General features: G+C 42.0%; 1 protein-coding gene across 1 annotated transcript; it reads right to left on the bottom strand.

Moving 5' to 3' along the window:
• Nucleotides 1-426: 426 nt before the first annotated feature.
• RGS13 (regulator of G protein signaling 13) lies at nt 427-17471 on the bottom strand (the record flags this gene model as incomplete). Its single annotated transcript, XM_079723997.1, has 4 exons — nt 427-612; nt 1738-1904; nt 14111-14172; nt 17407-17471. The coding sequence occupies 4 exons, from the start codon at nt 17469-17471 to the stop codon at nt 427-429; spliced, it is 480 nt and encodes a 159-aa protein (XP_079580123.1).
• Nucleotides 17472-26716: the final 9245 nt, after the last annotated feature.

The following is a 26716-nucleotide window of genomic DNA, read 5'->3' as shown; positions in this document are numbered from 1 at the left end:
CCATTTCTAATTTTTTTTTTAATTTATGTATTTAATTTATTTATTTTTGGCTGAGTTGGGTCTTTGTTGCTGAACGCGGGCTTTCTCTAGTTGCAGCGAGTGGGGGCTACTCTTTGTTGCGGTGCACGGGCTTCTCATTGCGGTGGCTTCTCCTGTTGCAGAGCTTAGGCTCTAGGCGCGTGGGCTTCAGTAGTTGTGGCTCGTGGGGTCTAGAGTGCAGGCTCAGTAGTTGTGGCGCACGGGCTTAGTTGCTCCACGGCATGTGGGATCTTCCCGGCCCAGGGCTCGAACCCGTGTCCCCTGCATTGGCAAGTGGATTCTTAACCACTGCGCCATCAGGGAAGCCCAGATTTTTTTCTTTTATATTAAAAGCACAAAGCCAGGACTTTCAGTATACCATCTTCAATTTAAACTTTTGAGTGGTGGTCAATAATTGTTGTTGGGTTGAATAGTCTTGAGAAGTTTCTGGTACATTTCTGACTTTAGAAACCTGGGATAGGAATCCCTTTCCATGTGCATATGCACTATTTTTTGAGCCTCTTCAAAACACGTTTGAGTGGGTTCTTGAATATTCTTGATGATGGTTTCTCTTGTCGAACTGTCAATGTTAATCTGAAAAGTGAAATTACATGTAGAACATAAGTAGGCATAATTGAAGATGAAAATGGAATAGAAAGGTTTAATTTTTTTCCTCCTCTCCTTTTCAGTGGAATAGGGTAATTTTGTTTGCAGTTTCATTGGTATCTTAAAAGACTGATAAGAGATAAGCTACTTGCTTTTGAAAAAGTAAACATCCAACTCCACATCCCAGATTAAAAAAAAAAACAAAAAAACTCCCCACAAAACATGAGGGCCAAGACCAGGGAAATACCAGAAACCGTTGCTTCCTTAGGCAGATACAAGTGGTTTGTTAGTGGAGTCTGCAAGCAAAGAGTTTATGAGATGGAGGCCTCTTTTAAAGAAAAGGGAAATTGGGGCTATTTTGAAGTTTATCTTCCTTAACAGTCATGAATGTTGATTTAACTGACTATGCCCTGAAATGGGAAGAAAGTGAAGAGAAGTGGAGAAATAGAGGAGAGAAATGGTTATTCAATAAACCAAGTATTTTCCAGACAAGAGTTTTGAGAAACAAGTCAATAATGTTGGACTCTCCTGAAAGACAGGAATCTCATAAACCACCCTCCACCCTTCTCCTCTTGACCAGAATGTTCATTCCTCGTTTTCTCTCCACCAGGAGGAGTCTCAGGGTGTCCGTTTCATTCATGACTCTTTATTTCCTTTCTCCAGTTGTAAGTGATTGGCAGGGATGTCGGTGTGGATGTTTGCTGGGTTTGCTGGTTTTAAACTAAGGTGAGCAGTGATGGCACCCTTTGCCCACCCCCACTGGGGAAGTCACCATGTCGGTGCTATCTGTTGTTTCTTGTAGTAGAGTCAATTCTTACAAGGACTTCTTTTTTTTTCCACTTTCCTGGGAATTAAGATAACTTAATGAGGAGAGGCTTTGGAGCCAGACAGGCCTAACTTTCCTACTTAAGTGCTGTGTGACACTGAAGAAGTTAAATTAACCTCTCAGATTCTCAGGTTTATTATCTGTAAAATAAGGTTAACAATACTGAGTACATAACACTATAGGAGGTACTGGATGTAAAGTGCTGGCACATACGTGTGCTTGACAGACACTAACGCTTTCCTGGGGTGTACTGATTTCCGGTTGCTGGCATTGTCAGGTGTGGTTACCTCTCTAGGGGACTGTGGCTGGATGTAAGTCCTATAAAGTTTCTTGGCCCTAGAAGTTCTGCTCCTCTGTGAGGCAACTTTCTTATAGGTTTCACACGCCATCCAGAATTTAATATTTTCATCACTGTGCTCCATTTTTAAGTATGCTGCGTAGACTACTGGACCATCTAAAAGTAGAGGAGAAATCAGTTTATTTTCCTGGGTCAGCATCCTAAAAATATCTGAACAATATGCAATGCAGTTTAAAACTAACATCTGAATCGAGCTCCCAAATTATTTAACAAGTGAGTATTATATAATGATACACACACACACACACACACACCCTACATCTCAGTTACATCTATGCCTCTGAAGCATGTTTTGACAGTGCCAGTTAGTGGTGGGGTCATTCCTTCATTCCTTTATTCTGTGTTACTCAGAGCAAAATGCCCACTAGTGTGGCTGGGTCTAGGATGGAATAGGTCACAAGGACGCAGAAACAGGACTTAAATGGCCTCAGTGGGAGAGAGCTCTGATCATGAAACTGACATGAAAAATCTAAAACCTCAGTACAAACTGGAGGGTAAGAGCAAGGTTTAGAATCTAAACAGGCAGGTCAGGGTTGAAAGGAAAATGTCCAGACCATGTAGAAGTGATAAACTCATCAGGCTGTATAACCCGGGGTGTTTCTCATATCCAATTAGAGCAGGAGAACATGGATAATGAACAATTCAACTTCATATCCGTGGTTTATGGTTCACACCAGAAATGAAGGACGAGGCAGGGAATGGAATTCGGATAGGGTGTTGGAACCTACCTCAAAATCCAGAACAGGGGCTTCCCTGGTGGCGCAGTGGTTGAGAGTCCACCTGCCGACTGGGGGGACAACGGGTTCGTGCCCCGGTCCGGGAAGATCCCACATGCCACGGAGCGGCTGAGCCTGTGAGCCATGGCCGCTGAGCCTGTGCATCCGGAGCCTGTGCTCCGCAATGGGAGAGGCCACAACAGTGAGAGGCCCATGTACCGCAAAAAAAAAAAAAAAAAAAAAATCCAGAACAGGACAGTGAGGATGTGCAGAACAACCGTTAAGAGACACTTGATGCCAGAGATGGTCATCCTCAGCTCTGGTCTTTTCTGAAGTGGGAAGATAGGGGCAAACGTGTGGGAGGAACTTTCCCAATTGAGCCACTATTTTGTGGGCACCAGTGTTTGAAGAAGAGCGTTAAGTGAGTTTTCACAAATCTAACACATTAATCAGAATCTTTGAGGGGGGGATCAAGTATTCTCAAGATTCAAGATGAACCCTCTGAGAAAAATATTAAACTTCTTTTGGTGACTAGGAAGTCTCTTGGCATATCTGAGAAATTGAATTGCTAAATGATAAGACAACGTAACTTTCCAACAATAGTGACAGAAATGTGTATGTAGGCACATTGAACACGTGATGAAACATAGGATTTTGACTAACAATATCTTAGTATTGTTAACCGTTACAAGAAATAATAGTAATCAGAGGGAATAGCAATGGTAAGTAAAATCCTATTTTCCTAGATCTTCACATTAGAGATAGGATCTAATGAGTTTCCTAGCACCAGAAAGCCAGGCTTCTTGACTCCTTGGCTTCTACTGCTCTGTCACCACTGATACAAAAATAAAGACAACAATTAAGGTATTCTGTATTCAAGAGAAAAACTCAAACAGAGGCAGATTCTAATAACACCTTCTAAGGAGGCATTAGGGTTGGGGAAAGCTGGTGATCTGCAAGAAATGTGCTATCCTAGGAAGACACAAAATTAGAGCTTGGTTCATTAGTATCATGGGAGCAAGTGTAGCCTTCACGACTTTGGGTGAGAGATGGTTCAAAAGAATCATTGTTTGAATTGAGAGGACAGACGAGATGGGGGTAGGGCTTGTATAAAGATGTAACAAGGAAAGGATATGGATTTGGTATTTCTACCCAATGGGGGAATATATTTTACCTTACACTTAAAACAAGAAGTTTGTTTTCACAGCAATTAACTTTAAGATGTGCCTCACCTCATCACAGACACAGAAAGCTGGGGTCAGAGAATGCAGATGTAGCAATTGGTATTCCTATTAGAGAAACAGCTGAATGGGTAGGCAAGCCAAAAAACAAAACAAATCAAAACAGAAAGCCATTTCTGGCATAAAAGTGAAGCTGGAAGCCAGTAATTTGCAGTGTGTATTGAAAGAACTAGAATCCTATTTAAGAAAATAAAAAGCAATTTTTTGTACTTAGAGAAATTTTGACTGAGTGCTTCATTAGGAACAGAAAATAAGGATCCTAAAATAAATGAGTTATGGAATAGGAAAAAAAACAAGCTACCAGATGAAATCTACAGATCCTGGAATGAGACTTAGCCACCAGGCTGCTTGCATGGGTTAAGCGGATGGGTTGGGGAGCAGGTGGGGGGATAATTTGGAAACCAGTGTTAGATTACATGTTATACTATTCCAGATTTGTGTTTATATTTATGTTTAGCTTAACTGTATAGTAAAATGTTTAGGGATTCTTATTCTAGAAGCTGCCTGCATCTGTATCTGCCTTCTTTGACTTCCCTCCTGATTGAGTGGAGGAGGGGTCTTCTGGGGCTGGCCGAAGGGTTCAGCAGTTCTCAACATTCCCGAGTCCTCTGCTGATGAACCCATCCGTGTGTTGCCACATGTATTTTTCTATAGATACCCGATGCGGTAGACGGTGGTATTGTTCTCAGTTATTCCTGCCCTTCTTGGAGGAGGATTGTACTTTCATGTCCCACTTACTTCAGCCTTGCTCATTGGGCTTGTGTCAGCCAATGACACCCACGCACAGTGTCATGTGCAGGTCAGGCAGAAGGCTTCAGGAGGACCATCACGTGGTTCTGCGCTTGCTCCCCGCCCCACCCCCAAAAAAACGTGAGAAGGATGCATTCTGGAAGAGCTGCTCCTTTAGTCTGAAGGCCAGAATAAAGACCTGCAACAGAGCTACAGTTGACCCAGTCATTGTGTAGCATGAACAAGAAATGCACCTTTCTTGTACATTAGTGAGATTTTAGTACCACATATTACTGTATCATATCCTAGTGAAAGCTAACCTGGACCGCTTGAACTTGTCTGATATTACGGATAGGACTCTGGTGTGTAGAACAAGTAGCTCACATGATTGGTATGTTTTATAGAATTTTGTCTTCATTAGGCTAATTGTTATGTAAGTTAAGCAGCTGAAAATAGTTGTACAAAAGTGTTCCAGGGGGACTTCCCTGGTGGCACAGTGGTTAAGAATCCGCCTGCCAATGCAGGGGATTCGGGTTCGAGCCCTGGTCCGGGAAGATCCCACAGGCTGCAGAGCAACTAAGCCCGTGCTCCACAACTACTGAGTCTGCGCTCTAGAGCCCGCAAGCCACAGCTATGAGCCCACATGCCACTATTACTGAAGCCCACACGCCTAGAGCCTGTGTTCCACAACAAGGGAAGCCACCGCAATGAGAAGCCCGTGCACCGCAAGGAAGAGTAGCTCCCGCTTGCCGCAACTAGAGAAAGCCCGCGCTCAGCAACAAAGACCCAACGCAGCCAAAATAAATAAATTAATTAAATAAAAGAAAAAGAAACTGTTCCAGGAATCCAAGCAGTTATTAAAGTCAGAACTGAATTGCTCACTTTAGAATTTCTATTGACTCATACAACAAGGGGATTACAAGGGGGGAAAGCCTTTTCCAAATCAGGCGATGCAGCCCAGTGCGGCCCGTTCTGAGGTTTTAAATGATGCTCCTTTCTGAGCACTAATGCTCCAGAGACCGTGATTCTGCTTGAGCAGAGTAATAGGGATAAACAGGAGAATTGCTCATTAAACTGAGAAGATGGAAGAGCTAGGTTTATGTCACACGTAGTGTACGCTTTTTCCTTGAAGAATGAGAGTGGTGCCTTTGGGACTCCCTAGTGTGTGCTTTTTTTTTTTTTTTTGCGGTACGTGGGTCTCTCACTGTTGTGGCCTCTCCCGTTGCGCAGCACAGGCTCCGGACGCGCAGGCTCAGCGGCCATGGCTCACGGGCCTAGCCGCTCTGCGGCATGTGGGATCCTCCCAGACCGGGGCACGAACCCGTGTCCCCTGCATCGGCAGGCGGACTCTCAACCACTGCGCCACCAGGGAAGCCCCTCTAGTGTGTTCTTTACAAATTAGTCACTGAAATTAGTATTTCTGTGACACACAAGGTGACACATGCTGGTATCTTGATGTAAATAGAAAGGAAACATGACATTCCTCTTGTCTGAGTCAGAATGGTGCCCCATCTATTCCAGGATTGTTTTCTGCAAGGCGGCAAGGCTCAGGGCATGCATTAAATCCTAAAAATGGGCTGTGTGGCAGTCTGCCACCAGAAAAGTGTCTAAAATTATGTTAAATCCATTTTATTTTTAATATGTACCACTGGGGAAAATGAATTCCATAATTCTACCAGCCTCTGTGTGCAGTTTTAAAATAAGTCTGTTTTATTGAAATTCTCTGGTTTGCCTTGTATGATATTAACCATTTCTGGTTTTTCTCCTAACTTCTCTTTGCTGTATTATTATAAAAGCAACTTAAATACAGAAATTTGTTAACAACTTGATATATTTCCTTTCACTCTTTCAGTCCTTTGTTCATGTTTAACTTTCTACCTAAACAGTATTCATTTAACTTGCTACCTAAACAGTATTCATTCATCTTCACAAATACAGACACACTCTCAAATTACCTTATTGGCATTATACAATGAAAGCAATTTTGTATCACTCTTTCATACTTAATATGGTGCAGCAAACACTTTCTCTTATTTACTCTTTTTTTTTTCTCCTGTTTACTCTTAAAGGTCATGTAATAGTCCATTGCGTGACTACTACACTGTATTATATTTAGCCGTGCTACCATTATCGAATATTTAGATTATTTCCCCTTTATATGTTGTAAAGTATTCTACATTGGCCATTTTGGTTTATAAATCTTTGCATCTCTAATTATTTCCCTAGAATTAAAAGAGTAGAATTACTAGATTGATGATGTAATATTTTTGGAGACTCTTGATACCTATTGTAAAATTGCTTTCAGAAATATTTCATTGTTTTTCATTAGTAATAGCAGTGTTGACATGTCTACACACTCCTTCCTTCCCAATCAGATTGGGTAAAACCAGTGACTTGTAATTATTTAAATTTGTGTTTTAAAAATATTAATGCTTAAACATTTTTTCTTTATTCCAGACCATTTCTTTTCTTTCTGTGAACTTCAAATTTTTTGTCCATTTTTCTTTTTCATTGTTACTGTTTTTTTGAATTTCCAGGTCTCTTTGTATATTAAAGACACTATCTGTTTTATTTATGGCATTATCTTCTGTTTTACTTTTACATGTTACTTTTGTTTATGATTCGGGGGGAATATTTGTAAAATATCTAATCTGAAAAAGCCTAAGTTCATCCATCTGATCTGCTTTCAATCTTTTCTGCACTCTTATTAGAGAAAAATCTGTAAAACGAAAATCCGGCCATGGCCCTTTATTTATAGCCTTCAAACTTTCCCATTGCTCTAATGGTAAAACCCCTACCTCTCGGCAGTGGCTGCAGGGCGCATGAGGATACCGCACTGTCTACCTCTCCAACCTCATCCTGTCAAGCCTGAACACCGTCCTGGTTTGCGCCTTGCTCTTCCTGGCCAGGTAGTGTGTTACTGCCATGCTGCTGTATATGCAGTTCCTTCTGTGTGGCGGGCTTTATACCCTGATCTAAGACTCAGGTTTGGTATCTCAGTTTCTGAAGAAAATCTCTCTGAAGCCCCTGTCCCCACAGCAGGTTAGATAAGTGCTTCCTGTCAGTTGACAAGCAGCACCTAGTCCACACTTATTTTCATTCTCATTTATCTCCCTCTGTACCACAGTCTGTTCTGTTGGTTGATTTACTTCTCTTACTCTCCCCTCGCCTGCAAGCCCTTTGAGAACAAGCACTGCAGTCACTCACCTTTGCATGCCCCATGCCTACGTGCTGCCTGACGGATAACAGGTACCCAGTAAAGAAACGTTTGTTAATCTAGGCTTTTGGATCCCTCGTGCTTCTGTATTTTTTATTTTTTATTTTTTTTGCTGTACGCAGGCCTCTCACTGCTGTGGCCTCTCCCGTTGCGGAGCACAGGCTCCGGACGCGCAGGCTCAGCGGCCATGGCTCACGGGCCCAGCAGCTCCGCGGCATGTGGGATCCTCCCAGACTGGGGCATGAACCTGTGTCCCCTGCATCGGCAGGCGGACTCTCAACCACTGCGCCACCAGGGAAGCCCCGTGCTTCTGTATTTTAAAGAGACTGTCTGTAGATTTTGAAAACTAAAGAGGCAGGCTCTAATTATTCAGCATCCAGGGAGCACCAAAGAACAGAGGATTATACCTGGCAAGCTGTTACTTTTTGGTTTCTTGAGAGCGAGACAGAAAATGTACTAACTGAACATTGAGGTCTACAAAAGGCCAGGTTTGTTGTTGTTCTGTTGTTTTCCCTGCAAGGTCAGGACATGCATAAAAAGTTAAAGAAGACAAAAGTGCTGGCGGGACGGGTGAGGCATGGCAGCATGGGGATCATGAGGGATGGCGAGGGGAGCCATGGCAACAGCTGTGGGCAGCGGCGCTGAGACTACAGGGTGGTGTAGGGAGCTGCCAGTCCCCAGTGAGCAGCACGGAATCTCACGGATGAGGAGAGCCGAGGGACACACAGGAGGGAACAGCAATGTCCCTCAGTGACCTGTGGTGTCCACTCTCTGCCGTGATGCACTGCGGTGCCTTCAGCACTGCGATAATCCTGCACTTTCCGTCTGGCATTTCCAAGGCTGTCCATGGTGACTGTGATCGCTGAGAAAGGGAGGGAAGCGTTCAGTACATTTAAGGATGATGTTGGCCAAACTTAAGATGGATGCAAATTCTGGGATTCAGAACCCCTGCCGATCCAGAAGGGCTTAACTGTATGTCTGCTCTTGTGTCTGTGCCGGAGTGCACACAACAGGCCGTGGAAGAATACGCAGTTGTGCTTTCTCACTTGAAATCACCACTGCAAATTTTAAAATGGGCCCCCAGCATCGCCCTGTCGCCCTGCCGTCCTCCCCTAATATCGTGGCTCTCCAGCCCTCCAGCAACTATTTCCCGTCCCCTCCTTTCACAATGCAACTCATCCGCTCCTCAGCTGCTGACGACCCTGCTTCAAATTTAGCTGAGAACACAGGTTTGATTAGATGGAGATTCCCTTGCCTTCTCTCCACCAAATCAACCAACCTACCTCCGCTGGGACCTGCCCTTTCTGACTCTCCTCCTGAGAGGAAGGGATCCCAGTTGCTTTTTGGGGGGGCCAAACAGTTCACTTGTGGCTCCCACCTGATTTTGCTTTCCCTGTTGCCTTGCACTGCTCCTTTGCTCTTAAAGTCGCCTCCACTCTAGTCTGTGTCATCCGTTTCTTCCTCTCCGATGGTTGCCGTCATCTGCAAATATGCTGCTTTATTTCCCAGGTAAAACCAATGACAGCTACTGACTCTTTACGCCCAGTGTGGACCGCATTCACGCTTCCTTCCAGTCTCTGTGCTTTTCTCTGATGAACTTCACAGCAAAATCTATGTAAATCATTCCCTGTAGCGTCTGCCTTGCTTCCTCTTGTCCAGTCCATCTCCACCGTGCCCCCCAGGCTGCTCGTCTCTTGGCACAGTTGACGTCATGTTGCCCCACCCGATGGTCCGTGTTCCTTCCACGTCTTACCTGACTTCCCGGCGGCCTTAGACACAGTGCACACCTCCCTTCCTGAAGCGCTGTCTCCTTTGCCTCCCGTGATGATATGCTGTCCGGTCATTCTTCACTCACTTGATGCTTCTTTAACATCTCCTTCACAAGCTCCTTCTCTTCCCTGGATATGGAAATACTGGTGTGCATCGAAGCTCCACGTCTGGATCTCTGCTCACCTCTCTCTGAACTCTCCCTCTAAGTGAACTCATAGGGCCATGGCTTCGATTAGCATCTATATGCTAATTACTCCAGGTTTTGTCTTCCCTACTGAGTTCCAGTCTTACCTGGTTTACTGAAATAGCCTTCTAACTAGTCTCTCTGCTTCTTTTCTTCAGAAGAGAACGAGCGCGTACTTTTATTGATTTTTTCTTTTATTGACTTACAATATTATGTTAGTGTCAGGGACACAACATAGTGATTTGATATTTTTATAGATCATACTCCATATAAAGTTACCATAAAACATTGGCAGGATTCCCTGTACTGTACGTTGCATCCTTGGGTCTTCTGTGTTTTCTACCTCGTAGTTTGTATCTCTTCATCTCCTCCCCTCCCTTACCCTCCCCACCCTCAGAGGGTACTTCTCAAAGCACACTAATGCTTGTTACTTTGCATTTAAGGCCTTTCATGTGGCCTGTAAGGCCCTGTGCTCCTGTTAGGCTGCATTTCTTTGGCTAATTGAAGGCACTAACCTCATTCGTATCTCAGGGTCTTCTGAACACGGTTTCCCTCTGCTTGGGCCGCTCTGACCCCAGACCCCAGTATGGCTGGCCGCTTCTCGTCATTCAGTTCTGAGCTCACATTTTACACCTTCCGACAGTTTGTCTCTAATCATCTTGTTGAATTTCCCTCTTACTCCTGTCTTTCTTTGTAATACGACCTGGTTTTATTTTCTTCAAAGCACTTACTACGTTCTGGAATTAATTAAGCTATTAGTTGGCTTTCCTGTTTGTCTCTCTCCTCCCTCTAGGGGGTGCACACGAGCTGAGCACAGTGACCCTCTAGGCCTCTTTCACTGTATACTGTCCAGTGCCAGGAAGGTCAGCCAGACACATGGAAGGATTGAATGACTCATCCAAGGGCATTAGTTGCCATTTTAAACTTATTTTTATTTATATTAAGCATACTTTACTCGGATATTAGTGGGAAACCTCTATCCTCATCTTTTGAGATTTGGCCAAAGAATATTATTTACGTATGAGCCTTCTGCATTCTTTTCTGGCATTCTTTTCTGATATTTTAATCAAAATCAAATTTAAAACCTTGATTAATCAAAGTTTTGATTGTAATTATTTTTTAGTCTTGACCTTTCCAGTTTGTAGAGTCCTCAGCTTTTAGGTGATCATTGGTCTTCCCTGGTATCGCAGTGGTTAAGAATCCGCCTGCCAATGCAGGGGACATGGGTTCGAGCCCTGATCCGGGAAGATCCCACATGCCACGGAGCAACGAAGCCTGTGCGCCACAACTACTGAGTCTGCACTCTAGAGCTCGCGAGCCACACTCCTGATCCACGTGCCACAACTCCTGAGCCCACATGCCACAACTCCTGAAGCCTGCATGACTAGAGCCCATGCTCCGCAACAAGAGAAGCCACCGCAATGAGAAGCCTGCGCACCGCAACGAAGAGTAGCCCCCGCTGGCAGCAACGAAGACTCGATGCAGCCAAAAATAAAATTAAAAAAAAAAAGTTATTACTACTTTTATGCCCATTTGAAAATAATTTTTTCCTAAAATCTTGGATGTTTGGAAACTTGAAGGACTTTCTATCATCTATAAACTTGGAACTTCTGCAGGGTACTTTCTCTTTAATTCATTGTGGAGATTTTTTTAATGAGACCAGTCTTCACACCAAATCCCGAGGAATACTACACACTACATTTTTTCATTGAAAGAAGCACTCGTTTGTCTTCACTGAACTTATTTCTTTTAAAACCGTTTCCTATCTTTAAAATACTTACAGTCAGAACTCTATCATTTTACAACAATCTGAGTCATTTAAGTCCCAGCTCAAAATTTGCCTCTTGTGAGAATCTTTGCCATGTGGGTTTCTGAACTACATATTCTTAGAAATTGCTTTTTAATCTGTGTGGAGGCATCTGTGTGTCTTAGCTAGAGGATGCGTTTTACTCCTGTGCTTGGTTACTGTAAATGCAGTCTATTCTCTGGCACATTTAATGTTTGTATTCTTAGTTTTATCTTTCTGATTGTGTGTCCCATAGAATGATTTGTTTTATCACCTTTTTATTACATGATTGTTGAATTTTTACATGAATTTCACAGTAATTCAATTTCTAGTAAGGTTAGTACCCTGTTTTTGGCGATTTTTGTAAAGAGCAGTATGCTGTCTTCCTGTCCTTATCTTTTCTTTAGACCTTACTTATTCTTATGATGCTAGATCTCTAAATTGCTAATTCTAGCCAAGATGCCACTTGAAAATTTTTTCTGAGTAATTAACTTTATTCACTTAGTTTATGAGGCTGCCAGGATTGGCACAGAAACTCTTACACAATCTGGTTTGGCGTTTTGATCTTTTCTTACTAATGTTTGTCTTGTATTTATTCATTGAACATTTATTGCATGCCCATTAGGTACAAAGCACAATTTCGGCCTCTGGGAGGTAAGATGAAAGGTGGATGAGAAGTGATCTGTGCTCTAAGGGAATTTACAATCTAGTGAGAAAGCAGCTGCGGAAAAAAACCCAGGACACGAAATTGCTATAATTAGAAGCAAAGTAAATAATGATACCATCAAATAGAAGAGAGAGAGAAAAATATTTCCAGGAGGTTTCCAAGAGGAGAAAGTGGAACTTGAATTTTACCTTTAAGGATGGGCAGAGTAGATAGAGGAGACAGAGAGGCAAAAGCCTGGACCAGGGGAGCTGGACGTGTAGAAGACAGGGCAGGCGTCACAGGGGCGGAAGGGCATGTCACGCGTGGGGACAGAGCTGGAGGTGAGGGTGAGAAAGTGCGTCAGGTTAGGTATAGAGTCCTGCAAACCGGGTTGGAGATTTTGGACTTTTGGGTGGGCAGCAGAGAAAAAGGCATGCTATTCAAGACAAGCACTTTATTTCTAAGAGAAATAACTCTCAGTCACTGTGTGTCTCCTCTGTATCAGGCATTGAACGAGGGGGTGTATATTTAACCTGCACAGGAATGCTGAAAGGATACATGATATTATGCCGTTTTGCAGATGAAGAATAGTAAACTCCAAGAGGGAGATTAATCTGGCAATGCTGCACAATATGGATTACTGGGGGTTGGGACGAACTCTGAATTACTAACAGAGGCTCAGTCAGGATAGCCAACTGAACATACACTTCAGTCTCTTCCTCCTATACCAATGTCCTAAAATTGACCAAAAGGATACATATCTTAAAATTTGCCGTCATGCTGGCAAACCAGATCACGAACTATGAGGTACATCTGAAAAGTGAGAGGCGGGGATGGTGGCATCCGAGAAAGAAAGCGTGGCCTTCAGTGCCCACTGGGAAGGGCTGCTACCTGAGGTGGGCCCTCAGGTGGTGACAGAGCCTGGAGCTGTGGGTCCCAGCACTGTGGGCGCCATGGAATAAGAGCCAGGCCGGCTGGCTAAGGTGTTTCAGTAGGAGTAGCCAGGGCTCCGCACCTGTGCCATGGCCCTCGAGGCCAGGTGGCGACAGCTGTCTCCGAACCAGGGTGGGGGGGCCCTTGAGTCGAGAAGAGCAGGCAGGACCCCAGGAACATGGTGAGCCTTGGGGGACAGAAAGCCCCCTGCCCAGGATAACTGCTGGCACCCCTGCCAATTTAAACCTTGGGTATCACAGCTAACTCCCCTCCCACAGTCAATAGATGTAAACAGATTAAACGTTCACAGAGAAGCTAACAGGGAATCTCAAATAAAAAAAGGTCTAGAGCAAATCACTAGCAGACGTTGGAGGGGAACAAACTGCATTTTGAAAAAAGTACCAAGTTCAGCCAACAGAGGAATTTTCTTTGAGTGCGCCCTAATGTTTCTCTGTACCTGTCTTCTGGTGTTTATCATTTCCTACAGCCTCCCAATTGCCTACCCAGACACAGTTCACTGCTCCTTCCTATGTCCTGTGTTGAGCCTCTGACTTTATCTTCCTCACATCCACTGCTGTCACCTTCCATTTATACCATCTGAGTTCTGACACTTACATATAACTAAATATGGACTTATATGAAGTCCCACTTAAATCAGACACTGATAAAGTTAGAAGCAAACTTTGAGGATTTTTAGAATATCAAAACTCAAATTTATTCTTCTCAAGGCACTAAGAAGAGGAAATTGTTAGTTTTTTTTTTAAATTATAACTTCAGAAAACTACAGGAAGGCAGTATATTTCAGTATGTATTACTATTTAAGCATATTTTCCAAGGGATTTTACACATATACTTGTGAAGAATAAATGTTCACAATGACTAATCTTGCTTTAATTAACACCAAAGAAAATAATACTGGTTGACACGGCAAACTATTTTCAGGTTTCTTTTTTTAACCGTGGCAGTTGCTGTTTAGAAGGCTATGAGAAGAGCAGCAAACATACATCACCAAGTTCCCTCATTTTCCTCCAAGAATAAAACCGACTAGTTATTAAAAAATGATATGTACATGATACTCACATTTCGTAGCCATCAACTTTTCAAAAGACTGGGCCCACTGTAATGCTTCCTCCAGAGTAAGGCTTTGAAAAGAAACAAAAGGTGCTCATTGCACTAAAATATTCTCAAGCTTTTTCTGAACTAAATAGGAATATGCTTTCTTGAAAATAATGCCCAAATATAGTTATACTCTATTTGTGTGTAGTTTTGGATGGAAATTTATTTCCCAGTGATCTTTTACGTTTTATTTTTACTTTCTAAGTGATAAGAATTATAAAAATATAAAAGTAGAAAAAACATGAAAATCTGATAAAATAAATTTTAAAAGATAAAGAACCAGAGTTTTATAATCTCTGTGGCCCAGATTACCATTGTTAATATTTTGATGTATTTCTTTTTAGTTTTTTGGTTGTATGCATGTTTGTGTGCTTTTAACCAAGAAGTAATCATTCTCTGCATATGTGTGTGCATACTTTATATGTGTGTGTGGTGTGTATATACATGTATATACACACACACATACATATATATATGTATATATACCCTTTTAATAAGCCTTTTACGTCTTCACAATTTATAGTGTTATAATTTATAATTGTAAATTTATTTATTTATATTTTTGACTAGGGAAATATTCTTTTATCTCTAGATGAGTAATTGTAAATTTATAATCACTGGGAGCCAGTATCATTTATAGTGACCATGAAGTATTCTACAAGGGGGCATTCCATAGTTTACATAATTATTCTCAATGAGTGTTTTGATCATTTCTAATTTTTCACTAATAAAACCAAATATAACCCAGCTGTCCTTGAGGCTTGCCATGCCCGCAGTCAAGGTAATTCCTTTAAGAGATTAACAGAAGTAGAATCAATGCTTCTAAAAGGGTTATACGTTGTATGCCGCTGCCACCAGCAATGTGTTTGCTCATTTATCTATTAGACTCTTAGAGTTTATCCACAAAACCTAGTGGCACACATAACTTTGTATTTATTATGTATAAATATTTTCTTGGTCAGTTATTTGCTCTATATTTTTTTACCTTGACGGTTTTAGTTTTTATCACTGTGAATAATATGTCAAGTTACATTTGACCTAAACATATGAAAAAGGCTATTTACCATTTTGAAAATATCTGTGGAAGATACTGGCTTCGAGACTTCATTTCTTTCATTTTGGTGGGCTTTTTGAGGTGAATTGGTAAGTGACTGTTCTTCAGAATCACTTTCTTTCCCTCCTTTAAAATACTCAGTCCGTTCATTGCCATTCGGTTTATGATACATTCTTATTTTTCCTATTTTTAATAACTGCATCTAATCAAAAGCCACTATAGATACAAGCAAGCACTGCCCATTGGCTGTCACCTGGTATAGTTAGCTCAGTACTCAGTGTTGAGGGGACAGCCATCTGCATTAGCAGGTACTTAACACAATGAAAGGAGATTAGTTAAAGAGGTTAAAAAGTAACCTGGGACATAGAAAAATATTGGGAGTCCTAGAAAGGTCAAATATCCTTTGTTTTCTGAAAGTTCAGGTGGTACTTGCTAGTTCTAGATGAACTGTTTGCATCAGCACTGAGGCTTAACAGTGCACTGCCGTTGAGATTGCTTTCAGCAAACATTTCCATGAAACGGTGTCAGACTCCTTGTTCCTTTCTCGTATTAGAACTATAAAAACAGAAACCTAAAATCACCTTTTCCAATCCATCGAAATGAAAAGTGCTTGGCAAGGTGTCCTGCAGACCTAACTGTCATATAGGAAAGAAGAAAAGCTACAGTGTGAGAGGAGATACCGTCACTGTCCTGGGTTAGCTCAAAGTTTGGTGTTGGTGGTTGTTGGCAAGGGAGTACCTGTGCCTCTAAGGGTCGTGAGTTTATGGAGGTGCATTGTGATTGGGGTAATTATGGTTGGGGGTAAAGCTGTGAAGTAAAATTTAGTTTTGGTTGAATCCCATTTTGTTTGTAATTTTTTCTGAGTATTTCACCAATTTCATGCTGTCCCGTGGCTACCAGTTTCCCTTAGGGTAATTCTGAACACCTTTGTCCCCTCATCCACTGGAGTTTCTAATAACAGACTCCACTTTTGTGTCGCCTCCTTTCTTCTGGACAGAGAGAGCAGGTACCAAACAGATACGGGAGCATTCTGAGACATCGCAACATTGTGGAGAGAGGAATGAGGAGTGTTTGGAGTCTGACAGCCCTGGGTTCTGACTCCTGTGCTGGACTTAATAGCTTTTGGTCTAAGTTAAAATCTCCAAGCTTCAGTTTTATTATCCACAAAGTTACCCTGAAAATTAAGTTAGGTCAAGAGCATTAAGCACTTATCAAATGACCGTCATCTCTTGGTTTGTGAAGAATGTGAATTCTCTTTCCTTGGCCTTCGCCGGCCCTGATGGTGGGTGTCAGGGCAGGTAGAAGGAAGGCGAGCGTTGATGGTGATGCTCTATGCGAATCATCAGCAGAAGAGAAGGAAGTTCTTCCCAAACCAGCCTTCTCGTCTTCCTTCTCACACAGGCCTGTGCAGTTCAGCAGCCTCAACTGGTCAATTGAAATGCTGAGCTTTGGGTCTTCCTATCTCTCCCACCCACCACTGGAGACTCCGCATCCTCCAAACACACAGTAGCTGGTTTGCATTTTTGGATATTTGGATACCTCAGGGTGGGAGCCTGCATACCAAGAGTTCCGACTGTAGCAGGGATGTGTGGCCATGACTGAGTCTCCATGCAGATGAGGTCAGGCTCTCAGGCTAACCTAACAGGGATCCTCGGCCTGGGGATTCTTCAAGGTGAGCAAATCCAGTCAAATGGTTTGCTACCCTCCTCAGGCATTCCGCTTTCCATTTTAGTATAGCCACTGGCCCCATCTGAATGGCTTCATTTTGAGTTATGGCAAAATATAGAAGAGACCTGAGAGCTTGGTGAGCATTTGGTTACCCCTCCAGTCTCACCTCTTCCAACCACGGATGAAGGTCTGGCAGTTTGTAGATAGAGGGTTTGAACCATGTAAATATTTTGGATGAAAGAATCTCATTTTAACATATAAAATTTTAACAATATAAGACTTAAAAAAAACCTAAGAATATTTGTTCGTAAAAGACTCTCTAAAAACATTAAACCTGCTGAATTCTCAAGTGTAAACCATGAATAATGAAAATGGAACCTTAGTGTAACACATGATTGCCCTTCTAGTGGAATTACGTGTAAATGCAAATTTTACTTTCTGAGCAAAATATATTAAGACAGCAGTTGAATAAACATACACCTACTTATCATGTGATAAATATACATTATAATGGTAATAGAATTTACATGCTACTTACTTTGAAGGAGGCCTCTTAGAGTCATCTCTGCACATCTTACAAATCCAACAATTCCGCCTGCTCATTTTTCTAAAGAAATGCAGCATATACTTAGTATAATCTAGTGATTTAAAATGATTATGTATTAAGAGTCAATTTTCTAAAGAACAGACAAAGTTATAAATCATAGAAAAATAAGGACGGGTTCTTGAGGTTAGTGGAACACACCCACTGGTGGGGATGGGAAGGAGGGAAGAGAATAAAATGACTCATCTCATAAATACTTTACAGGAATATAGGTGCTTTGAGTTGTGACTTTAGAACTCATCTGGCCCACCCGTTCTCTAATAACAGCTTTCAAAACATACAGCTTTCTGAAAAACTTTCCAGGTAGGGGCTCCCAGCAATGGATTCACCAACTCCCAAGTCTTCCCACTTTGGATAACTCTTATTTATAGAAAGATCTCTCGATATACTGAACAAGAATTGGCCTCGTAATTAACCGAACAAAATAGTGTAAACAGCCAAATAAAAAAATAAGCCTTTTTAAAGGCGGATTCTGAGTGGAGTGTTGCTTACCTGGCTTTCCCCTCTCTGGTCAGTGTAACTTTGACTTTAAAATTCAGGTAGAGGTTAGTCAGCCCAGGCTTTATCGACAATGTGTGGCAAAGAAGGTTTTTAACTCAGGACTTTGAGAAAAAAAAAACTCAAACATTTGTTAAAAATGATTAAACCCACACTTTACAATGAGAGCCGGAAATACTTTGCTAAATATATATCCACACTTATCTGCAGTGAGTTATTCAGGATAAAGAGTGAGTTTTATATCAGTCTTTACTGGTTCATGGGAAACATCTGTTGAACACTTGTTATGTACCAGGTTCTGGCTGCCGGGGGTCTACCTAGGTCCTGTCTTTCCTCTTCCCATCCTCACTAACAAGCAGTGAAAATTCACGTTGGGGGGGCTTTGCAACAGGAAGTACAGGGGCCCATGAGTACACATGGGAGGAGAACCTAACCGGACCCGGGGGTGGTTAGAGAAGGCATCCTGGTTAAGCAGTAGCTGAGCTAGAACTACAGGGTGTGCAGGGATGTGCTGAGTGAAGGCGAGAGGCAGCCTGGGCCCAGGTCAGGAGGCAATGGGTCGAGTCCTCGTTGAGGAAATGAAAGGAATGTGGTCACTACATGAGTCCAGAGTATGGCAGCGAGAGAGCTCGGAGAGAAAGGCTCCAGAGTGTTCATTGCAGCAAGAACGTGGTGGGAGATGAAGTCCTAAGGGTGGAGGCAGAAGCCAAGCACGATGGGCCTTACACACCATCAGTTTCACAGTAAGAAGCTGAAAAACCATTGAAGGTTTTAAAATATGGAATAGACGTGTTAACATTTGAAACTGGTTTTGCAGCAGAATGGATTGTAGGGCGGCCAGGGTGGAATGAGGGAGACCAGTTAGGAGGTGACTGCAGGAGTCGTCCAGGTGAGCGATGTTACAAGCTTCGCAGAGGAAGGTGGCAGTAGCAGTGTTGGGAAGGGGATAGATTTCAGATGTTTCAGCGGAGGAACTATCCGAATGTGTTGATGTATTGACTCTACCGGGTGGGAGAAGGAAAGGAACCAAGTTCAGGTAGAAGAGATTCAACCTCAAGGTAAACATGGGCAGTTTTCATAAAACATATAAGAGAAGCCAAAAGAAAAGATGAGATGGTCCAGGAGACAGTATAAAACAAGAAAAGCGGGTGGCTCAGATGAATGAACACACATGTTTAAGAGAGAGACTGAGAAAGAGGGCCCTGCAGGAGGAAAATCAGAATACTATGCTATGACAGAAACCAAGGGAGGAGTTATCAAAAGGAAAAAAAAAATGGCTAATTGAGTGTCAGGACCTGGGTAGAGATTAAGAGAGCAAAGGACTGAAAACATCCCTCCGATTTGTTAACAAGAAGGTCATCTCTAACCCCGGCGAGAGTGGTTTTAGTGGAGTGCGGAGGGCGGAAACAAGCAGCAAAAACTAAGAGGAAATGGAGACCTGGCCTGCACCTCTCTGGGGACATCGTTCATAAAGTCTACACTGCGAGTGATTCAGCCTGAAGTTGGCCGTGGTAGCCGTGGACAGAGGGTGAAGACATAGGAGGAGGAGGGAAAATCAGTAGAATTTCAGGTTTCTGAAGACTAAGGAGGAGGTGGGATTCAGAAGGGGGGCGTCGGACTTTGGAGATGTCCTCGTGGAAGCATAGGAGGAAGTTACTGTCCCTTTGTAATTGGAAGGGGCAGGGAAGGCACAGGTGCGGGTCTAAGTATATTTGCAGGTTTGGGGATAAGAACTTATGGGTGCTGTGGTCTGCTGGACTTCATTTTCTGTGTGGGTCTTTGCTGTGCGGAGAACCAAGGGACAGGAAGCTAAATACATCTACAGGATGGAACAAAATGAGGACTCTTGAGTGCAAATATAGATTCACTGTAGTTTAAGCAGAAGGGAGAGTTTATTCTAGATTCACACTAGTTTAACTAAAAGGGACAGTTTATTCTAGGGAATGTGTTTGTGCAGGTAGTTTCTGGACGGCCTTCAATGCTGGTCTCTACCCTGTTGGTAGGGATACTTCATTGAGGTCTTTCAATAACAGTGTGATGAGAATAAGTCTTTTTCTAGAAGGACAAATCTGACTGAAGTTGATTAACACTGAAATAATCGAGGCTGAGAAAACTGTTACAGCGATTGGCTGTCCTTAACTGATCCTGTGTGTAATTGCACCCTCAAGTTTCAAGATTCCTCATCTCTGTAATCACCTCTAAGATGCGGATTATACCCGATGGCTCTCTGCTTATCTTCTAAGTAGGAGGATGGTAGAGAACTTCTTTCTTTCATGTGTCATTTCTGTCAGTGTCACTGGTCATCTCTGTCTTCTCCTGGGCCTGGACTTGTCCCCCAGGCTTTACTTTAACAATCGTTTGTGTGTTTTTTTGTTTTTGTTTTTGTTTTGCGGTACGCGGGCCTCTCACTGTTGTGGCCTCTCCCGTTGTGGAGCACAGGCTCCAGACACGCAGGCTCAGCGGCCATGGCTCACGGGCCCAGCCGCTCCACGCGGCATGTGGGATCCTCCCAGACCGGGGCACGAACCCGTGTCCCCTGCATCGGCAGGCGGACTCTCAACCACTGCGCCACCAGGGAAGCCCTAACAATCGTTTTTATATCTCATCGTCTCCTCACTTGATCTACTAGATCTATGTGCACACATTGGTGATCTTTGTATCTAAAGTTCATGTCTGTTTATAAGTCATCATATTTTCTTTTATAAATTCAATGCACCTGTTTGACAAAAGCAGAAGAGTCTTAGTGTGCACCAGCCACGGAGGTCGGCAGCACAGCAAAGGTAAAGTAATTTCTGGGTGCACTAGAGTTTTGGGGAGTCCCGCAGTTCCTGAGAGGTGACAGGGTGGATGAAAATAGTCCAGGGCTCTGAAGCCAAACAGACATATGCTTGAGTTCAGGCTCTTACTAGCTGTGTGAACTTGGACATATTAATTAAACTCTCAGTTCCCAGGCTTCCCTGGTGGCGCAGTAGTTGAGAGTCTGCCTGCCGATGCAGGGGACATGGGTTCGTGCCCCGGTCCGGGAAGATCCCACATGCCGCGGAGCGGCTGGGCCTGTGAGCCATGGCCACTGAGCCTGCACGTCCGGAGCCTGTGCTCCGCAACGGGAGAGGCCACAACAGTGAGAGGCCTGCGTATCGCAAAAAAACAAAACAAAACAAAACAAAAAAACAACCCCTCAGTTTCCTAATTTCCTCTTCTCTAAAATGGAACTGTAAATATTAGAAAAATGCATGTGTGCGAAAACTTTCTGTTCCAGTTAATCTGATCAGTCCTCCTTCAGCTTCTTACACCCTGTCCCTCAGGAAGTATTTCCTAAGCTCTAATGTATGTACAGGAAGCACACGTTCTGTCAGACTGCATTCCTTCCTCTTTTTTTTTTTTTTTTTTTTTTTTTTTTTTTTTTTTTTTTTTTTGCGGTACGCGGGCTTCTCACTGCTGTGGCCTCTCCCGTTGCGGAGCACAGGCTCCGGACGCGCAGGCTCCGGACGCGCAGGCTCAGCGACCATGGCGCACGGACCCAGCCGCTCCGTGGCATGTGGGATCCTCCCAGACCGGGGCACGAACCCGTGTCCCCTGCATCGGCAGGCGGACTCTCAACCACTGCGCCACCAGGGAAGCCCTTCCTTCCTCTTTTTAAAGTTCAGCTCAGACCTCAAGTTCTTCCAATTAATCTTCTTCATTCTTCAGTGTGTCAGCACACCCTGCAAATCCTCCTTCCTTTGTTTGCGTTTGCTCTTGTGTTCCTATTTTTCTGTTGTTCACGTATTATGTTAGTAGCTGAGGTTCCAGCTTTATAATTAGCTAGGTCTGCTGCAGAGCTTCAGACACATGTGGCATGTGTACCCTATTGAAGGGATGGGGCCGCCAGGAAGGATTTGTTTGGCCAGAAGAGCCCTGGCAAGCTTGAGGGGTAGAGGGGAAGGGACGAGGGGACAGCCCAGCCAGAGCTTCCCCTTATGTACAGTTATGCAGGCTGTCCCCCAACCCGGATGCCTGGTCTGGAGGAGAGAAGGGTTGAGATCCACCCACACTTCCCTTTCCAGGCTGTGGCCCCCAAGTGGGGTTTCATCCATGTGGTGGAAAGGCTACCTTTTTAAATTCCAGCAAAGGCTCCATATAGACGAGTAGCAGCCCTGTGCTCAGCTACATGACTGATGCAGAGGGAGGTTCTCTGGCCCAGGTGGCTCATTAGTTGGAAAAGGAGTGGAGTATAAATATATATAATATACAAAAATATATACAAATATATAAAAATAAAGTTATTTATATTTCTGACTTTACTTTTTACTAGAGTATAAATTTCCTGCTGTTATGTGCAAATGCTATTTGATAATCATGTATAAGTAGTTGCTTACATGTTGTTGTATTCTAAGTCAAACATTCACAGATCTATTAAATTATGGAATGCCAATAGAATATAATGACATAAAAGCATCAACAATTAAGTTAATACTTAGTGACAGAATTGGGTACAAGATGTATTCTACGTAGAAAAATTAGATCACAAAATAGTCTTGTTTTATGAAGTTTTCTGGTTTTCTAGTCCATTGAGAAATGGAACTGGTTGGTTGCTGTCCCAGTGACCGGAGCCCTGCTGTTCATCTTCTAAGATTCCTGGGACCTCACGTCCCTTGCACACCTGCATACCCTCTTTCAGTTACTGCTGGATTCACTATCACTATGCACCTCCACTTTGCTGGAATATCACAGAACACTCCCAATGTCCTCATAATGCCTCCAACGTTGAAACCAAGAGATAAATGCACAATTATTTAACCCAGTTTCTGGTAATAGAACAGATTGAACTCCTGAGTTTATTACTTCTTCCAACTGACACTGCTAAAATTATAGTAAAGGGATGTATAAGGCTTAAATATGAGGGAAAAGGCTGATTAAACAAGGAGACAGAAAACACAATGTTCCAAACGAATTCTGGAAGATGGAAAGCAGACAAAGTAATAGAAATTAAAATTCTCATACCTTTAAAAGGAGAAGAGAAAAGGCAGCCTTTGGAATTTCATCTGACAAAATGAAGAAAATATAATTCACACTGTGAGGACAAAGAACTTCCAAAATAGCTAGTGGTTTAAAAGGAAATGTCTGCAGTCCTGCCTTCAACAATATTTATCATTAAGTAGTGCATCCACATCTACAGTTACCAAAATATAGAGTGACAGAGTGAAACACTTTCATATTTACAATTGCAGACTTTTAAGAAATATTTTTGGTGATTCCAAAAGGAGTAAATTCTAAAAAAAAATTAAAGTATAGTTCTTCACAACTAGAATTTGATTAAAATTCCTGTTGATAAACTCATATTTATTTTGCTTATAGTTAAATCCAATTAAGAACACTTGCAGTGAAATTATACCTTTCAAATTAGAGCACACATGGTCATTTACCGGTAAAAATATAAATGAGCCTCAAATATTGCACAGAACTACAATTCTGTTTTGGCAAGAAAAGAGTTTCCTGTGAAAGAATGACTTAAACTGATAAGATATAGAATTGATTTAAATTGGAGAAACTCACCAAGCTTCACATCAACAATAATCATTTTTTTCTCATATTGGTGGTATGATATGTGGAAAAATTCCATTGACCTAAAAATAAAATAATTACAAAAACAAACAAAAAATTATTGTGTGCTTCCTGGAGAATGCATATTTGGCAAAGATTTCTATAAATACCCTGCCTTACATTTTAAGCAAATATTTTTTCCACTTTGTAAGTGCTGGATTATGGTTATCTACATTTTTGATTTATTAACTCCTTATTTAGAATTTTATTAGTTTCATGCATTGATATCATAAAAATTCCTATACTTTTTATTTGTATTTTCCATTGCTTTTTCTTTAAATATTTTATCTTATTTAATATTATGTATTAATTTACCTAGCTTTTTTATTTTTCAATATCCTCGTGGTAAAACTAGTGTGCACTGTTACTATCTAAGCATAGAATATTTGGAACAAGTTTAGGCGTTTGTATGATTTTACCTCCAATGTTTTTTCCTGATTATTTTCAAGAAAGAATATATTTTATCTATGCAAGCCAATTCTTAGAGTGGTTATAAATGCATTAGTTATTAATTGAGTTAGATATATAATATGCCAGGAATAGATTCAAGTTTCCTCTAACGTTTAAATGAAATCTTTCTCAAAGGGATATGAAAATAAATAAATTTTCTTAAATAGAGCCTTTTGATATATTTAAATGTTCTTATTATCCTGGTAGGCAATTGATATTCTGTTCATATGTAATGTTGTCATTTGAATGTGTTTATTTTATAATGTGACATGTCACATAAGATTTAGAAAAACCTAGAAAAATTTTTTATTTTAGTGAGATTTTGTCTGTCATAGCACACAAAATTCTTGCCTTTTAAAAAACAAGTAATTTGGGCTTCCCTGTGGCACAGTGGTTGGGAGTCTGCCTGCCAATGCAGGGGACACGGGTTCGAGCCCTGGTCCGGGAAGATCCCACATGCTGCAGAGCAACTAAGCCTGTGCACCACAACTGCTGAGCCTGTGCTCTAGAGCCCGCGAGCCACAACTGCTGAAGCCCGTGTGCCTGGAGCCTGTGCTCTGCAACAAGAGAAGCCACCGCAAGGAAGAGTAGCCCCCTCTCACCGCAACTAGAGAAAGCCCGTGTGCAGCAATGAAGACCCAATGCAGCCAAAAATAAACAAATAAAATGAATAAATTAAAAAATAAATAACTTAAAAAAATAAAAGTGAAAAACAAGTAATTTGTGCAATAGTTGTGCTTAGGCATAACATTAAAGAATGAAGAAATTTCATAAAATCAAGTTAATACTTCATAGAAACCGTCTAACAACCTACACTTGAAATCAGTACAGCTAATTAAATGATGGAACTAATCATTGGTAATGCGTAATTTTTGAAACAAACAATTCTGAAGTTCCTGATTTTATAATGTATCTTTATCTAAACCTATATACACACATGCACACAAAAAACACATAAAGTGAAAGACCATACTCTACTCTAAAACTGTAATATTTCCTTTACTGCTCAATTTAGAAGCTTCGTTTATATGTGAGTGACTTTTAAGTTTTAAGTATTCAAAGCCTAGGCCACACAAATGTGTGTTTACTAGTTCGTTTCTTTGTTTTCCTTAGAAGAAAACCTGCTAACGCTTCTGCTTTTGAAATAAACATCCACTAGTCATTTATATCAAGCGAACATTATTGTATTCATCAACTATTTTATAGAATCTCGTACTTACAAATATATGCTGTAGAGTAGTCCACCATGCTAAATTCTATTTCCTCCCTGTATGATCCTTTTGAAATCAGGTTCTGAAATTCCCTAAGATCCCCAGCATCTTATTTTTTCTGGCATAAAAGAACTTGACTGCCTCAATAATTACCTTCAATGGCACTCTGGCCTCTGTACCGAATGTTCTGTTTTTACACACGTATCTATGCAAAGAGGGGTTTTGTTGAATATGGAAATCAGGGCTGTGGGATGCAATGCATTGCTGATAAAGAGGTCTTATCTAACATCATTAGCCCATCTGAAGTGATCAGATGATTGGAAGCGGTAGCTCCATGAAATCTTCAATGTAGTAGTCGGCCTTTTTTGCCCCAAATAATTCATTTTTGTAGTTTTAGAAAATGGATAGCTTAAAGTAAAATCCCCCTTTAAAAAAAAGACAGGGAACTGAATACCAGTAAGTCGGCTACCACAGCAAACACTTGTTATCAAATTATTGAGAACCATTAAAATCAATCTGGAATAGTCAAATTACTAAGGACTTATAATAATCGAAAGATCTAAAGAGGCCTGTTTTCTAGCTAAACCTTTCTAGTTCTTTCAACTGGTCCTCATAGGGCAGTTTTTAGACTTTCCTTCATTCTCCAGTGTGTTAAAACACCTATTAAAATCTTAACTGCGCCCGGTGCTGCGGGTGAGGACTGGTGAATGCAGAGGATGGTGAGATTGCCAGTGCCCTTGTCCTGTGCCTCCTGTACTTGTGTGTGTGGGGCGGGGGGAGGGTGATTGATAAGAGGGGGAGAAACAGAGTGGTGGCGGTGGAGGGATGAACGCTACATAAAACAGCAGGAAAGATCAGGCTGTGGGTGATGGGGTGTTTCTCAGTAGTCAGAAGCCTAATGATGTAGAAGAGTACCTTTACGTGTATTCTATGATTTTGAGGTTTAAACCCAGGAAAATTGAATCTGTCAAGCTTAAAGGGTAAGTTTGGGAATAGAAAAGGCAGACAAACTTCAGGAAGTCAGGAGCTGAATACAAGTAGCAATGGTGCAGGAAATAAAGGGTGGGGTTTGGGTTAGTTGGAAAGGATCCAGGTTGTTTGCTGAACGCAGTTATTTTCGTTGGCTTCTCGTTGTCCAGTTCCTTCCCCAGCTCGGGGCATTTGAGACTCTCTCCAGGCATTGAGCCTGGGATTCGGGAATGACTCCTCTTTCTCATGGTTTGGGTGCAGGAAGCAGACAGGAAGATTCTGAAAGTGACACCCTGAACGAGTGGCAGTTTCAAAGCCTATTTAACAGAACAAAACTGGAGCCTCTTCCTATGGAGTGAAAACTGGGTGTCAACAGGGGCTGGGAAACAAGCCATGGAGGGAAGAGTAACAGGATGGGTAGGTAGAAGGCAGTCCTGGAAGAATTCCAGAACAAGGTGTAGATGCTTGTGGCAGATTTCTTAGCATTTGTGGTGTCTCTGGAAAAGGGTAGGTCAGGACAGTTGATGGGGTTG

This window comes from Hyperoodon ampullatus (assembly GCF_949752795.1).
Source record: "Hyperoodon ampullatus genome assembly, chromosome: 2".
In the NCBI taxonomy this organism is placed as follows: Eukaryota; Metazoa; Chordata; class Mammalia; order Artiodactyla; family Ziphiidae; genus Hyperoodon; species Hyperoodon ampullatus.
This window is presented reverse-complemented; position numbering and strand designations above follow the sequence as displayed.